At 41.4% G+C, this 16,562-nt stretch overlaps 1 protein-coding gene across 1 annotated transcript in view; it reads right to left on the bottom strand.

Annotated features, from left to right (window-relative positions):
* Window positions 1-16,562, bottom strand: part of PARN (poly(A)-specific ribonuclease) — a 162,079-nt gene that overhangs the window by 16,959 nt on the left and 128,558 nt on the right. The window contains exon 23 of the mRNA XM_065892259.1: window positions 32-225. Coding sequence (XP_065748331.1) covers window positions 32-225 — 194 coding nt within the window. The remainder of the gene's footprint in view (window positions 1-31; window positions 226-16,562) is intronic.

Genomic DNA, 16,562 nt, shown 5'->3' with positions numbered 1-16,562 from the left:
CTCTAGAACCTTAGTGAGATTCAATACACACCTGTCGGAGAAAGGTCCTTCTTCATCCTTTTTAATTTCTTGGCCTTTTTCCTTCCCTCTGAGAGGGATTCTGCACAGGGATCTGTCTGCTCAAGCTCAGTGTCAGAAATCTCCCCTGATACTCTGGCCTCCAGGACACCTTCTGCTTGACTGGGACTCAGATTTCTCTTTCCTACTGTGCTGGTGGCTGTGAGACTGAAATGCAAGTGGAACAACATGAAAGGTGTTGAGAGTAAGTGTAAGACTAAACCTATAAAAATATTTTAACACTCTTAATTCTATTAACACTTAACTAGCAATCAAACAACATGGGTAGCTGCTGCCTGGAGGTGCAAGTTAAAGACCTTACTGTGAACTGAAGTCTGAAAGTTTACCCACAACAAGCTTATTCAGAAGAAACTTCTACACCAGGCTTGTGCACAGATATACACAAATCTAAGCTGTTCATAGTGTTTAAAAGAAAAAAATTTTAAAGAAAATTCCTGGTCTTTATTTTGATAGAGTTACCCTAACAGAAGAGTAGAATAGTAGAGCGACCATAACAAAATAACAGTCTGGATTACATTAAATCACAAGATAGCATTGTTACTTGCATGCTGCCTGATGGATACACAGTAGAGCAGGAGAATTCTTGAGTCTGCCGGCTGTCACACCGCTCATGCATTTGAATACACTTAAAAGGTATACCCCACCTTCATATAATTCTCTTCCATTCCAAAAAGGTGACTTGTCAAGATTATAATTAAACCTGGCTTCATTTTAAAAGCTTTATAGGATTTGACATGTTGAATTAGATCAGATTACATGTCCTGATTTTCCTTAAGAAAATATGTTCCCTGAATCAGAACCTGATAATAACAGAGACCACAGGGCCAGTGTGAGTCCTGTCTCCTCTAAATGAGTCTTATAAACAGGTTTTTTTTTTTATAGCCCCCACGTTATGAAAAGCATAAAGAATCTAGTCATTCCCCCTAAGGGAGGCCATTCAGGCACAGAGTGGGGTGCGGAGAGGGAGAGAGAGAGAAAACATGAGCAAGCTCCTGTGTCAGCCCTCCCTAGGAAGTGAACGCTTTCTTTTATTTTTAAATATATTTATTTATTTACTTTATTTTTGGCTGCATTGGGTCTTGGTTGCTGTGAGTGGGCTTTTTCTCTAGTTGCGGCAAGCGGGGGCTACTCTTCATTGCAGTGCGCAGGCTTCTCATTGCGGTGGCTTCGTGTGGAGCATGGGCTCTAGGCATCCGGGCTTCAGTAGTTGTGGCACATGGGCTCAGTAGTTGTGGCACGTGGGCTCAGTAGTTGTGGATTGCAGGCTCTAGAGTGCAGGCTCAGTAGCTGTGGTGCACGGGCTTAGTTGCTCCATGGCATTTGGGATCTTCCTGGACCAGGGGCTCAAACACGTGTCCCCTGCAATGGCAGGCGGATTCTTAACCACTGTGCCACCAGCAAAGTCCTGAAGTGAACGCTTTAAAATGTTACATATCAAAAACTTGGGGGACTTCCCTGGTGGTCCAGTAGTTAAGACTCTGAGCTCCCAACGCTGGTGGCAGGGTTCGATCCCTGGTCAGGGAACTACATCCCACACGCATGCCACAACTAAGGGTTCGCATGCCACAGCTAAGGCGCCTGCCTGCCGCAACTAAGACCTGGCGCAGCCAAATTAAAAAACAAGAACAAAAACAAAAAACTCAGGCTACCCGATGATTCAAGTTCTGCAATGTTACTCTTCCCTGTTCCTTACACTTCCTCACTCATGTGAAGAAGGTGGTGGTGCTCAGAAGCCATAGGAAGCAGAAAAGAGAGAGCTCAGAGCAGATGGCCTGTTAAGCCTGGCTGGCCAGCCTCCCACTGTTATCTCTTCACCTGTGTTATATGCAGCTTTTGGAAACATCTTTTATTGAGGGGATATGAAGAAAAGGAGAATACCAAAGGTAGTATTTTGGGGGGAGAGTTATTAGAAATTCATGCTAAAGTTCACTGTTTAAAAACTGATAATACCTTTAAAATTTTCTTAAAGACTAAAACAATTTTCAGCTGGTTTCAGAAAATTTGGAAAATTCAGAAAGTGTTAAGTAAGAAAATAGTAAGGACACACCTATCCATTGTGAAAGGGTAAGAGGCCTAAATATTCCTCTGTGCTGTAAACCCTGGAACCTAGCAGCCTCTGAGATGTAAATGTTTAATGAAAACTCAGCTGGAACCACCAGCATTCAAAGTACTTCAAGAAATAAAAAGTCCTGAAATAGCCCCAACTGCACATAGGAATCTAGCGGATGATAAAGGTGGTATCTCAAATTACCGGGGCAGAGATGAACTTCCAAAAGAATGGTGGTTGGACAACAGGAAAAAGATAAGTTAGGCCCATTCTTCACCCATAAAAAAGAAAAAAACGCCAAAATGGATTAGATATCTAAATGTGAAAAATGAAACTATACAAATACTGAAGGAAAACATGGATGAATTCCTCTAAAACCTGGGTGTCGAAAAAGGCTTTACTATAACTCACAATCCAAATTTATAAGAAGATTTATAAATTTGATCACATAAAAATCCTTTGCATGGCTATCAATAACATGAGCAAAGTCAAAAGACAAATGACAAACCAGGAGAAAATATTTGTAACATATATCACAGATAAAGAGCTAATGTCCCTAATACACAAGTAACACTTAAAATTGAAGAAAAAACCCCCAAAATCCTACAGGAAAATGGGCAAAGCTATGAATAAATAGCTCACCACACACACACACACACACACACACACACACACACACACACACACACCCCTTAAACATATGAAAAGATGTTCAACTCCATTCATGATGCAAAATAAAATGACACTGAAATATCATTTCTCACCCACTAGATTGGCAAAAATATCCAAAAGATTGATGAAATATTCTGTTGTTGAGGGTGGGGAAATAGGCACTCATACATTGCTGGTGACAATGAAAAATGGTACAACTCACTCTTACAGAAGGGAATGTGGCACTATTTAACAAAACTTTATATCCATTTACTCTTTGAGCCAGCAATCCCACTTCTAGGAATTCAGAAGATGCACCTCCAACAATGCAAAAATACTTATGTGCAAGATTACTCACTGCAGCTTTATTTGTTGTTATGATATATTACTGCCAAGTTCCTAAATGTCTAAGCATAGGAAATTGGTTGAATAAACTATGCTATATGTACAGTCAATGTAACTAAGCAGTTACAAGAAAGAATGAAGATCTCAAAGAACAGATATGAAATTATTTCCAGTGAAAAAAGCAAAGTGCAAAAGGGCAATTTATTCCAGTCTTGGGTGAAATGTCGGGGGGAATACCAAAAAAAAAAATCCTGAACTATTTAGTAGGTTTGCTTCTGTAGTTGAATGAGTGAAGCAATTCTGAAAATATTTGGATACATGATAATGCTCAGCAAATTAGTAAATGTATTCATGTAGTCGGAAGACAGATATGGGGGAAGGCAAGGGAGAACGCTGTGGGGATGTAATGGAACTGGAGATATAGGTCCGGGCTTGGGATTTCTAAAATAAGTATGTGTGTATGTGTGCACGTTTATGTGTACACATATATGTATGGGAAGTATCTATGTATATCCATGCCCCTATTTCCCAGCTCTGCCCACTGAAAGGACCTAAAAAACAAAAACAAAAAACAAAAAACCTAATGGCCATAAGCACATCTAGTGTCCAGATTTTAATGTCTAAACCATATCCCACTGAAAAAACACAGGGCTCCTCGAAGAAGTGCTTGATTACAGGGCTGAGGTAAAAGTTGCACAAGATGAGCTCGGCTGGGGTAAAAGAGGCACAAAATGAGTCCGGAACATCTTGCAATACCAGAAAGTAGGAAACTGCTCAAGAAATGACGGGGCATGTCACAGGGATGTAGGAACCAGGTGGAAAGGGCTCCCACTGGCCAAATATTTGAGCACCAAAATAATTAGGGGGCAATAATAAATTCTAAACCATTGAAAAAAACAGGAATCCATGGATCTATACCAATACATAATACAGAGAGAGGAGGGAGAGCTCTTAGTCCTGGTTGAATGCTGACTAGGAAATGGTAAAGTGGAGAGAGAGATGGAGTTGGCAAATCATCCTTTGGCAACCATCACGTGAAGAATGACTGACGCAAAAATCATCAAGAGGTGCTAAATCAGGGGAGATATTTTGATGAAGAGTAGGCTATTTGCATGGTCTTAAAGTGTCTCTCCTGAGACTGATATCCTGAGAAGGACATAGCATCACTTTTGCACATTCTACTCAGGATTGTATAACCTGAACATAATCATGAAGAAACATCAGACAAACCCAAAGGAAAAACACCTTACTGAAAAAAAGTGGGGTGAGGGGCTGGTGTCCTTCAAAAATGTTGTTGTCATAAAAAAGACCAAAGAGACATTGAAAACGAGCTGCAACACATTATGACAGACTGGATCTTATACTAGAGGGAAAAGCCATAAAGGTAATGTTGGATCAAATAATAAAACTGGGATATACACAGTAGATTACAGTATTATATCAATGTTAAATTACCGAGGTTGATAACTATACTACAGTTATACAAGAAACTATTAAGGACCATGATGTATCTAACTTCCTCTCAGATGGTTCAGAAAAAAACAAGTGTGTTGGGGGCTGCGGTATGGAGAGAAAAAGGGAGAGAAGGCAACACAGAGTGTTTATATACAGAGAGAGGAAGGGGAAGGGTGGAAGAGAGAGCGTGTGCACACAAAGCAAAAAACAGCAAAATGTTAACAATCAAGGTAGCCGGATAAAGAATATATGGGTGTTCTTTGTAATATTTGTGACTTTTATAGAGTTTGAAATTATTTCCAAGTTAAAAGCAAAACAAAACAAAACAAACTGGAGGAAGCATGATGTTTAAACAAATAAGGAAAAGTAAATTTCATTGAGGATTATCTTTTTTCTAATTTAATTTTTTTGGCTGCACTGCGCGGCACGCGGGATCTTAGTTCCCCGAGCAGAGATTGAACCCATGCTCCCTGCAGTGGAAGCGCAGAGTGCTAACCACTGGGCCACCAGGGAATTCCCTCAAGGAATATTTTCTGATGCCTGCTTGCTGTGGCACAATCTAGGACTGAACTCTGTGTGCTTAGTCATGTGTGTGCTTACACATGACTAATAAGTATATCGCCAGCCTAGAGATACGTGGAAGAAGCTGCCTTGACCCATTAACAGAATGTCTCATCTGATACAACAGAGTCCCTTTCCAGACAGCCAGGCTGGAAAGGATCCCTCGGAGTCGGCACCTGTTCCTCTTCATTCTTCCATGCCTGAGCCCGTCAGCTCATCCCCTCATTTAACCAATATTCTACCCACGTGATGAGCACCCCCCATGGGCCACACCTCCAAACGCCCTCCAGTCCTGCTCCTTTTACTCTCAGCCACCATTCCAGCTCTTTCCTCACACTGCTGCCGGGCGCTCTTCCTATCTTGCCCCTTGACTCTTAAAACAGGATCCTAATTGGCTAGTCCCCCCTGTCCTACTCTTCCCAGCCTCCCTTGCCCTTCAAACCCATTCCTCCCAATGTTAGCAAACTTCTTCCAAAGCAGAGATTTGATCAGATACTCCCAGCTGCAAGACTTCCACGGCTCTCTACCGCCAACCTGAATTTTAACTGCTTGGCACAGCAACCAGGACCCTCTGTCATCTGGGTCCCCGTCGGCTTTTCTAGCTTTATCTTCCACAAGGCAGTCGAGTTGCAAAGACAGTATCTGTTCACCTTAATTAATTCCATGACATGCACTCTTCCACCTAGTCCACTGTCCCAGCAGTGGGCTTATCTGCCCCCATACACCCTATATTTCCCATCGGGCGTTGCTGCCCGTGCTCCGCAACGAGAAGCCACCGCAGTGAGAAACCTGTGCACCGCACTGAAGAGTAGCCCCCGCTCGTCGCAACTAGAGAAAACCCACACGCAGCAACGAAGACCCAACGCAGCCAAAAATAAATAAATAAATAAAATTTTAGGGGTTAGCTCGGTAAAGTAAGATATAATAATAAATGTATGGGTTACTTTTTTTTTTTTTCTTTGCTGGGTGTGGTCTTTCTCTAGCTGTGGCGAGCGGGGGCTACTCTTCATTGCAGTGTGCAGGCTTCTCATTACGGTGTCTTCTCCTATTGAGGAGCACAGGCTCTAGGCATGCGGGCTTCAGTAGTTATGGCTTGTGGGCTCTAGTGCGCAGGCTCAGTAGTTGTGGCACAAGGGCTTAGTTGCTATGTGGCATGTGGGATCTTCCCGGACCAGGGCTCAAATCCCTATCCCCTGTATTGGCAGGCAGATTCTTAACCACTGCACCACCACAGAAGTCCCTGGGTTACTATTATTATGAACCAATATACTATGATAAAATTATATATTTCAAAAACATGTAAAAATAATCTCTACCTGATACAGACATTTGATAACAGAAAACATTAAAAGAATAAAACATTAACACTAAATGGATGGTCAATAAATATCAGTTAAAAATTGAAAGATGTCACAGATGTTTATTATTTTAAAGTTATTCTTAAATGAGATTTTAAAACACACAAGCATTAATATTTGTCACAAGACAATATTCCAGATAGAGAAAAGATTCTCTCATGTTATGCAGATGTTGATCAAACTGTTCTGAGTGTTTCCAAAGCAAATACAAGTTGGGTGTTAAACTACATATTGCTTTATATTAGCTCATTTCCTTTTTTATTTAAAAATTTTTTTTTTAGTTGTGGCATGCGGGATCTTCAGTTGCGGCATGCGGGATCCTTAGTTGCAGCATGTGGGATCCACCTCCCTGACCAGGGATCGAACCCAGGCTCCCTGCATTGGGGGTGCGGAGCCCTAGCCACTGGACCACCAACGAAGTCTTTCATTTCCTTTTTTAGGGATGAAAATATTTTGCCTGCTTGCCTTGATTTTCGTTTTGCTGTTAAAACTGATACCGCTTGTCCTAATTCAGATTTTAGATCGAATGATTTTACACTGGAGTATTCCACAGTGACATTTACATTTTGTCTCTGAATTTCGTCTATAAAAGTATTTACCAAGAACTGTAGCCTACAGCAAATATTCAAACACTGAAACACTATTGGATTCTATTAAGACAACGTAACATTCGGATATCCTAGCAAGGTTAACAGTACATGTTTCAAAACTGCCAATTTAAGGACTGCTTCCAAAACTTACTTCTTGGAACAAGATTCGCAGGATTTTTATAAAGTGTACTGCTGTATGTAATCTCGTTAATATATTCTTATTTACAAGAATGATTCACTGTTAGTAGCAGACAAGGCCACAAACACACACTTAACAACATGGCAACAGTGACAAGCAAGAATGACTGATTTGATTGTGGCCCTTTCTCTCCTACCTGCTCCTGTCCTGATTTCAGAAATGTTGACCGTAACCTTTGACAGTGATTCCATGCTTGCTTTCAACTTTATGTCAGAGAATTCCTTTGAACTAATGCCTATGCTGATGGTTAAAGTTTAATTTCCACAGATTTTGCCCCTTTATCTTAATTTCTCAACTGATATTTCTCATGATTTGGAATAACACATAAATGTCCCCAGAGATGCCGGGGAGGAACTGGTGAATGGCAACCCTATTGGAAATCAACTGACCACAAACTGGACTCTCTATTCTGTGTCATCATCTATTTGTCTTCCCTTACGCCAGAACCACACGGTTTTTAGTCCCGTAACTTTCAAGTAAGTCTTAAAGACAGAATAAGTCCTTTAGTTGGCTGGGAAGTTCGTGCTGCTGGATAAAATAATAACCACCTTTCATTTTAAAGGGCCGCCCAGTTTACAAAATTCTCTCATTTGATACTTGTCTATAATCATTTGAAGCTGAACATGTGTTTTCACTCCCATTTTACAGGCAAGAAACCTCATCCTCAGAATGAGTGACTTCCCCCAGGTTGTGTGGCTGGTCTGGTAGATCTGAGGGTGTCCTCCAAGCTGAGTGCTCTTTGAAACGCTTCACAGCCTTGCTCCCCACCCCATCTTCCCAGGGCAAAATGAACTGGAAAAATCTGGGGAAGTGGGAGCTAGGAAATGTATTTTTATTGTTTTCACAAACTCTCATGTTGAATTCAAATTCCACGAGCATGACTGTTCCTGTGTTTTTGGGCACGGTCTGGATGGATGAGAGGAGGATGTCAGATAGCCTAGGCCCAATTCAGAAGGCAATTCCTTAGAGATGGCTGATCAACTGTGATTCTTATTTCTAATAAAGAAGTTGAGTTTGAAAAGCAAAATCAACATTAAGTACGGCATGTCTGTATGATAGTACCCAGGAATAAAGAACGTCTCTTGTGGAATGAATGGTGGGGGGTGGAGAGAATATACAAATGTGTTGTATATGTGACTATTCAGTTTATTTATAACTTAGCCTAAAGGAGAGAAAACTTGGTTCTGGGTTACAAAGAAACCATGGCATTCAATCAGAAAAACTTTTTATAAGAATGTGGTTTGAACCTGGTTAAACAATCCCTTATTGCTAACTCACTTTAATTCAACACAGAAAAGATTAATCAATAACAAACATGAAAGACATTAATACAAATTCCTAAATTTAAGAACCTACACTCAACATACAACTAATTGGAGCTGAATTCAGAACATCTGAAATTTTCAGAGGCTAGGATGAAATTTAATTTTGCAACTAAAATTTACTTTTGGCTCCAATGAAAGGATTTACTAATCATGCCAGTAATATAAGCAAACCAAAACGACTCCTCCCCATACCAAAAGCCCAAATACTTTAGAAAATAAACTGCCTTTTAAAAATTTCCAGGAAGTTAAACACGACCAATTGAACGCAGGTATTTATCTGTAGGGAGACAGAAATATCCTTACAAAGGCACAGAGAACAGGAGAGGCAGCAGGAGAGGACGGGATGTCAGCTCACCTTGGAGACACACTCTCTGGAGAGGACAAGTAAGGAGAAGAGTGCCAAAGAGTGTTGCAATACAGGGGGAACAGAAATCTAAGTGCTGTATAAAAAGCTGATGCACCCGATAGAGCCCTGCAAAGTCTCAGCAAATAACAGGCACCAGATCCCTGGAAGAAGCAGATGATAAGATGATAAGGACTGTGCTACGCCAACAGGGGGAAAGGCTGTCCTAGGATCCTCACCCCCATCCCTGTGAGGCCAGGGGACTAGCATTCCCCTGAGGCCAATAGGAGCTGGACAGGAGGTTTTATCTCTGGAGAAACTGATCCCCTCAGAGAGGCACCAAGTCCAGCAGTGGAGAGTGGGATCAAGCACTTAAGAACTTTCTAAATGGGGAAGTAGCATCCTCCACATACTGAGAAGTGAGGTCTCCAGCTTCCTTCCACCAATCAGTACCCAGAGCACCAGCAGTCAGGCTTATCTCCCCCAAGCTGCAAATCAGAAAATCAATTTCTAAAAGAACTGAGTCGTTACAGCTAGTATCATACTTAATGCTGAATGCTTTTGCCCTAAGATCAGGAACAAGACACCGATGTTGGCTCTTGCCACTTTTATTCAACACTGTACTAGAGGCCCTTGCCAGTGCAATAAGGCAAGAGAAAGAAATGAAATTCATAAGGTCCAATGGATAGAGATAAATACGATTGCCTTTTTTTACAGATATGATTGTCTAAACAGAAAATACCAAACAGTCTACAAAAAGTTATTAGAACTAATAAGTGAATTTAGTAGGATACAAGGTCAAAATAGATAAATCAACTGCATTTCTTTCTATTAGCAATGAACGAATGGAAATTGAACTTTAAAAATATATGACTTACAATAGCATCAGAAAGTAAAATACTTAGGGGCAACTTCAATAAAGCAATATGTAAAATTTGCATAATGGAAAATATAATACTCCGATATGAGAAATCAAAGAAAACCTAAATAAGTGAAAAGATACACCATGTTCATAGGTGGGAAGACTCAATAGAGTTAATTCTCCCCAAAATGATATTATAGATTCAACACAATCCCCATCAAAGTCCCAGCAAGCTTTTTGTACAAATCAACAGACTGACTCTAAACTTTTTGTGGAAATGTGAAGGAATTAGAATAAGCATTGTTTTGGCTTCCCTGGTGGCACAGTGGTTAAGAATGCACCTGCCAATGCAGGGGACATGGGTTCGAGCCCTGGTCCGGGAGGACCCCACATGCCGTGGAGCAACTAAGCCCATGCACCACAACTACTGAGCCCACGAGCCACAACTACTGAGCCTGTGTGACACAACTACTGAAGCCCATGCACCTAGAGCCTGTGCTTTGCAACAAGAGAAGCCACTGCAATGAGAAGCCTGCACACCACAACAAAGAGTAGCCCCCTCTCTTCACAGCTAGAGAAAGCCCACGCGCAGCAACAAAGACCCAACGCAGCCAAAAGTAAATAAATTAAAAAAAAATAATAAGCACTTTTTAAAAAGAAGAAAATAGTTGAAGGATCTACTATATGATTTCAAGACTCACTATAAAGCTTTAGTATAGGGCTTCCCTGGTGGCGCAGTGGTTGAGAGTCCGCCTGCCGATGCAGGGGACACAGGTTCGTGCCCTGGTCCAGGAAGATCCCACAGGCCGCAGAGCGGCTGGGCCCGTGAGCCATGGCCGCTGAGCCTGCACGCTCGGAGCCTGTGCTCCGCAACGGGAGAGGCCACAACAGTGAGAGGCCCACGTACCAAAAAAAAAAAAAAAAAAAGCTTTACTATAAATCAAGACAATGTGGAACTGGTCTAAGGAAAGACATATAGATCAATGGAATACAACAGAATCTAGAAATAGACCACATACAAAAATGGCCAACTAGTTTTTGACAAAGGAGTCAAGGTACAGTAATTGAACAGAGAAAGGACAGTATTCTCAAAAAATGGTGCCAGAACAAAGGACACCTATATGCAAAAAAATGAACTTGTACTCATGCCTCACACTGTACCTAAAAATTAACTCGAAATAGATCGTATACCTAAACATTAAACCAAAAAACACTATAAAACTTATAGAAAAAAAATCTTATGACCCTAGTTTAGCCAAAGATTTCTTAAGTAGATTGCAAAAAGCACAAGCCCTAAAGAAAAGCATAAGCCTCAGAGAAAAGATACATAATTACAAAGCCAGCTTCTCATCTCATCACTCTACAGAGCAAAACCATCAGTAAGTTCTGCCTCCAAGAACTTCTCATCCCTTTCTAGTTCTTTCTTAAGTAGTGGCTGCCCCCAAATAGTCACATTTTTGAAGAAAGGCTTCGATAGACAAAAACCAAAACAGACCAATATTCAGAGAGGAAAAACTCTGAGGAAACAGAGACAACATAGAGAGCTGAGGAAAACTTTAAAAACAACCGGCAGTTCTTGCTTTGCACACAGTACAGGATCATAAAAATGGACTAGACTACTGTATTTGCAAGCCAATGGATAAACAGAAAAATGAAGAAGTGGCAATAAGTACATTACTTGGAAACAAGGTAAATTATCAAAAGAAAGAGTTGAAACTGGTTGCCTCTGAGGGACAGAATGTGGGTGGCAGGGGACTGCTGCTTTTTATTATAATTTAAAAAAATATTATTTGGCTTTAAAAAGCAATGCTCAAATATTTCATTGAAAATATTTTAAAAGAAAAAAACTGCCAAGGACTTCACAAAGATCCACTTAACGTGTGACAAACCACTATGCCAACAGTAAATCACTACTTGTCTGGTTATGTTAAATGGGTATACACAGCTCTGTTACTTAATTGGCTTTGTGACCTTGAGTAAGACACAGTTTCTCTGACCACACCCTCCCCAGTTCTCCTTTGTAACATCATGGAGGGTGGACTAGATCACCTCCAGGTCCCTTCCAGCTCCACAAGTATGTGGCTTTATCAGGTAACACTGTTGTTCACACAGTTATAGGTGCCGCTCATTCCTTAAAAGAATGTATCTGCTATTGTACATCAACTATATCTCAATTAAAAACAAAAAAGAATCTCCTACGCGGTGGCGGGGGGCTTCCCTGGTGGCACAGTGGTTGAGAGTCTGCCTGCCGATGCAGGGGACATGGGTTCGTGCCCCGGTCTGGGAAGATCCCACATGCCACGGAGCGGCTGGGCCCGTGAGCCATGGCCACTGGGCCTGCGCGTCCGGAGCCTGTGCTCCGCAACGGGAGAGGCCACAACAGTGAGAGACCACGTACTGCAAAAAAAAAAAAAAAAAAAAAAAAAAAAAATCTCCTACAATCTAGACTAATCTTCAGCCCCCGCTTCCATTCACATGAATTAGTGCAGTATTCCATAGTTACTAGCATTTGTAAGTAGAAATGACACATAAGAAAAAAAATTCAAAGACAGAACAACAAATTTTATAGCATGAGTATCTTTTCTTTTTTTTTTTTGCGGTACGCGGGCCTCTCACTGCTGTGGCCTCTCCCGCCGTGGAGCACAGGCTCCGGACGCGGAGGCTCAGCAGCCACGGCCCACGGGCCCAGCCGCTCCACGGCATGCAGGATCCTCCCAGACTGGGGCACGAACCCGTGCCCCCCGCATCGGCAGGCGGACTCCCAACCACTGCGCCACCAGGGAAGCCCTAGCATAAGTATCTTAATCCTATATGTTTTGGAAGACATTTCACCTCTTTGGAAATTGTCATCCTTGGTTGTTCCTAGTTTTCTCATAAACCCAGTAAACCCAACCTGAGAAGGAATAAACTCCATAATGTCAACTGAACAGGCTCAAATTTGGAAGTAAACTACTGTTTCACAAATGATGACAGAGGAAAGGGGTAGGTGGGGTTTTCTTACTCATGAAAGGATCCAACTCTCCCTCTCTGCTTGGGCACCCAAACTTTATCTGATGCCCACTGTAGCCAAATGATCTGCGCTAACGGAGGGAGAGACACTAGGGAAGAAAGAAGAGAACAGAAAGAAACCTAGTGACCATGTGGACAGTGCTACTCTAAATTCTAATAGCATCACTATACTCACTAATTTAGCTATCCTAAAGGGACATTCACATTACATATTTAGTCAAATTAATGATGAGATGACAAATTAAAGACAAGACCCAAATCAAAACCTCTGAATTTATGCTTTTCAACTGGAAAGAATCAAAGAATATAGCTATGATTCTAAAGTAGCATCAATAAAGTAAATATTATTCTTATGAGTATTAACGGATTATACTGAAACAAGGTAAAATATAGTACTCTTATTACTTGGTGAAGTATTGCCACTGAAATCAATTACAGATGTTTATCCTGAAAGATGCTACTATGAGGGTTGCAGACTCAAATACTGCTAATGGTTATTCAAAAATAAATTTATGGTTGAATTGGAACCTGTGGACACTTTTATCATATTCATTAGCAACAGTTTTTTAAAGACACAGAAGGCTACTGTTTTAATACAAATGAGTACAAAATCATCTCCATTTAGTGCTTTAGCACTAACAATTTGATCTGACAAATCGACTAGGATGGCTTTACCCGGAGAAGAGAACAGGGTACTTCCTGATGGGCTGCTCCTGACATGGAGAACATCAGTTCAGCTCCCTGAGGACAGAGGACCACCCACCCGATGTTCTGACACCAAGAAACCACATGCTTCTTGCATCCTGGTTTGGTTTTTGAAGACCCTTCTGGGGGTAATTTGTGACTACAGCAAACTAGAAACTAATCCCTTCCAAGAATTTAGAAGCATTCATTTAAGATGATGAACTAATGTACCTCATGGTCATTCCCAAGAATTCCCCGATTCTTTACATCAACTGTTTGACAACTGATTAACACTCAAAAAAGGGTGGTCTGAATACTGATTTCTGTAGCATCACATGAGTTTGACTTCCTTTTAAATTACTTTCCCTTAAAATATGTGATTAGGCAAGCATGAATGGACTTCTGACTTGAGATTTTCCATGGCATCCACAGTCAGTCTACTCCCACCTTCATATGGCTCTTTCACTCTAAGTAGCAGGTAAGAATAAAATAAGCTGGATGCTGGTATGATTATGAAAAGAATGTCATTCCACCCTGCCTGACCTTTAGCAAAGCAAGTGCAAGTATTCCAAGCATGGCCTTATATTGTTCAAAAGGGAAAAAGCAGTCTGCACGGCCTTCTCCAATCAGAAGCTGGGTAGGAAGACGTGTTCCTAGTGTATTATGGGTTCTCTTGTTCACTCGTGTATTTAAACCTTTCTCTGAGTGACCATAACGCATCATTGGTTAGGTGCTGGAACGTTAATATGAGTAAACAACAACTCCCAACTTTATCTTTTTACTTCCTATAGAGTCCCCAAGGCAAAGAAATCCCAAGGATTCCATGTGGCATGGAAAGCATGTCAGAAGGCATTGCTGGTAGTGGGGAAGGATCACAAATGGATATGTGAGAAGACAGCAGGCATTCTGGAAAGAGCATGAACGGGATCTGGGATGAAAATCTGAGTTCTGTCATTTACTGGTTTTGAGACTCAGGGCAAGTTCCTTTAGCTTCTGTGAGTCTCAGTCTCCTCAATTATAAAATAGGTTATTGTGAGGATTAAGTAAGAAAACAAAATAGCACATGTTACAGTGCCTGGCACATGGCAGACACTTAAATGCCAGTGCCTCCTCTGCTCCCTCCCTGTCCTGAAGTGGGCAAAAGGTTCACATTTTTAGAGATGATGTTGATCCCAGTCTTCAGAGGTAGTTGTCCCAATCTTTGCAAAGCATCAGGAAAGGAGGTGAGGAAGAGAAAGAGGAGTAGAGGAAGGTGTGAGCAACTTGAGTAGGTTGAATAGCATGACTGTGATGACTGGAAGGGTAAGAGGGGAGTGTTCCCGCAGCCCCCCAGTGGGTGGGAGGGGGGGCTGGTAAGCCATCACCTGGACATCCATTTGTTAGCTCACAGGTGCCTGGAACCTGCAGATCATCAAGAACCACCCAAACTGCCCTGCTCTGTTGGAAACATACAAGGTTTCTAGAAGGCACAGTTCCATTTTCCCCCAACATTAGGAAAACGTTAAATACATAGAAAAGTTTGAAGAATTGTATAGTAAACATCCATTTAGCCATTACTTATATTCTATAATTAGTTCTACATTGGAAGTGGAGATTTAAAAATATACAGCAGATTTTAGTTCTTTTGCATCTGGGAAAAAGGGGCACAAAAGGCAGGATCTGAAGGCTCCTATCTGGCAAGCATCTGGCTTCTGAACTACCAGGGATGCAGAGGAATGAAATGAAATCTTTTCTTCAGTGATCCTTGAACGGACAAAAGGATGAATGTCAAACCTGTAGACAGTATTTAAACATGGAACTCCTATCAGTACAATGACAAACTTGGTGTTGGGTCACAGCAGCCACTCTGCATCCTCACACCAGCCCCCAAAACACAAGCACTTTGGCTTCTGCTGGCTTACAGTATACTAGCAGCATTTTTTAAAAGCATAAAGTGTCAAAAAAGAACTGCCAGAAAAATGAACTGCCAGCTTTCTACACCTGGAAATTAAATACAGGATTTACATATTTCACACTTTATTTTAGCTAAAACTATACTACAAATAGGAATAATCCTAACTGCACACGACCTGAGTACCTCAAACAGGAAATCTGTTTTGTATTTAGACATGTGAAAAACAGCATTTCACTTCCCTATCATCTAAGTGTGTTGAGGGCAATTTCAATTGTTAGCATCATTAAAAAAAATTATACTCAAACGAAGAAAGAACGAATAATATAACACATTATTAGAAACACAGATAATTACTTTTAATTATGGTTAATTAAATAAATAACATGAAGCTGTGGAAAGAAAACATTAATTTTCAAATATCACTGCTATTATAAAACACGAAATCATCTACGACAGCACCAGCTCTGTAATCTGGAGCAAGACACTTCTCCTCTCTGAGTTTTCTTATCAGAGAAACAAGACTAATAATGCTACTTAATCCCCTTCAGGGTTCTTCCTCAGTCCTCTGCGAGGATAAAGGACCACTGCTTTTCTGATTACGGCATTTCATAATCGTGATGGTGGTTCCTACTGCCCTTTCCCTCCAGCAGACTCAACACCTCCCCTTCCTTTCATAACTAAGTCACTTTCCTATGGATGTGCTGCAGTCCCTCTACTTAAAATCAACCAAACAATCCACCAAAGGCCACTACTAAGGGGATGACCAGAGCTGAGCATCTGAAGGATGACACCTCAGTACTTCTGATATTGGCTTGTACATCCCAGGGTCACTTCTGTTTCTTTAAAACAAATTTTGGGACTTCCCTGGTGGTGCAGTGGTTAAGAATCCACCTGCCAATGCAGGGGACATGGGTTCAATCCCTGGTCCTGGAAGATCCCACATTCCGAGGAGCAACTAAGCCTATGTGCCACTACTACTAAGCCTGCGCTCTACAGCCTGCGAGCCACAACTACTGAGCCAGCATGCCACAACTACTGAGCCCACACGCTGCAACTACTGAGCCCACATGCTGCAACTAGTTAAGCCTGCGTGCCTAGAGCCCATGCTCCACAACAAGATAAGCCACTGCAATGAGAAGCCCGTGCACCACAACAAAGAGT

Source organism: Phocoena phocoena, chromosome 15, assembly GCF_963924675.1.
Source record: "Phocoena phocoena chromosome 15, mPhoPho1.1, whole genome shotgun sequence".
NCBI classification, from domain to species: domain Eukaryota; kingdom Metazoa; phylum Chordata; class Mammalia; order Artiodactyla; family Phocoenidae; genus Phocoena; species Phocoena phocoena.
Note: the sequence above shows the minus strand (reverse complement) of the source record. Positions and strands in the feature narration are given on the sequence as shown.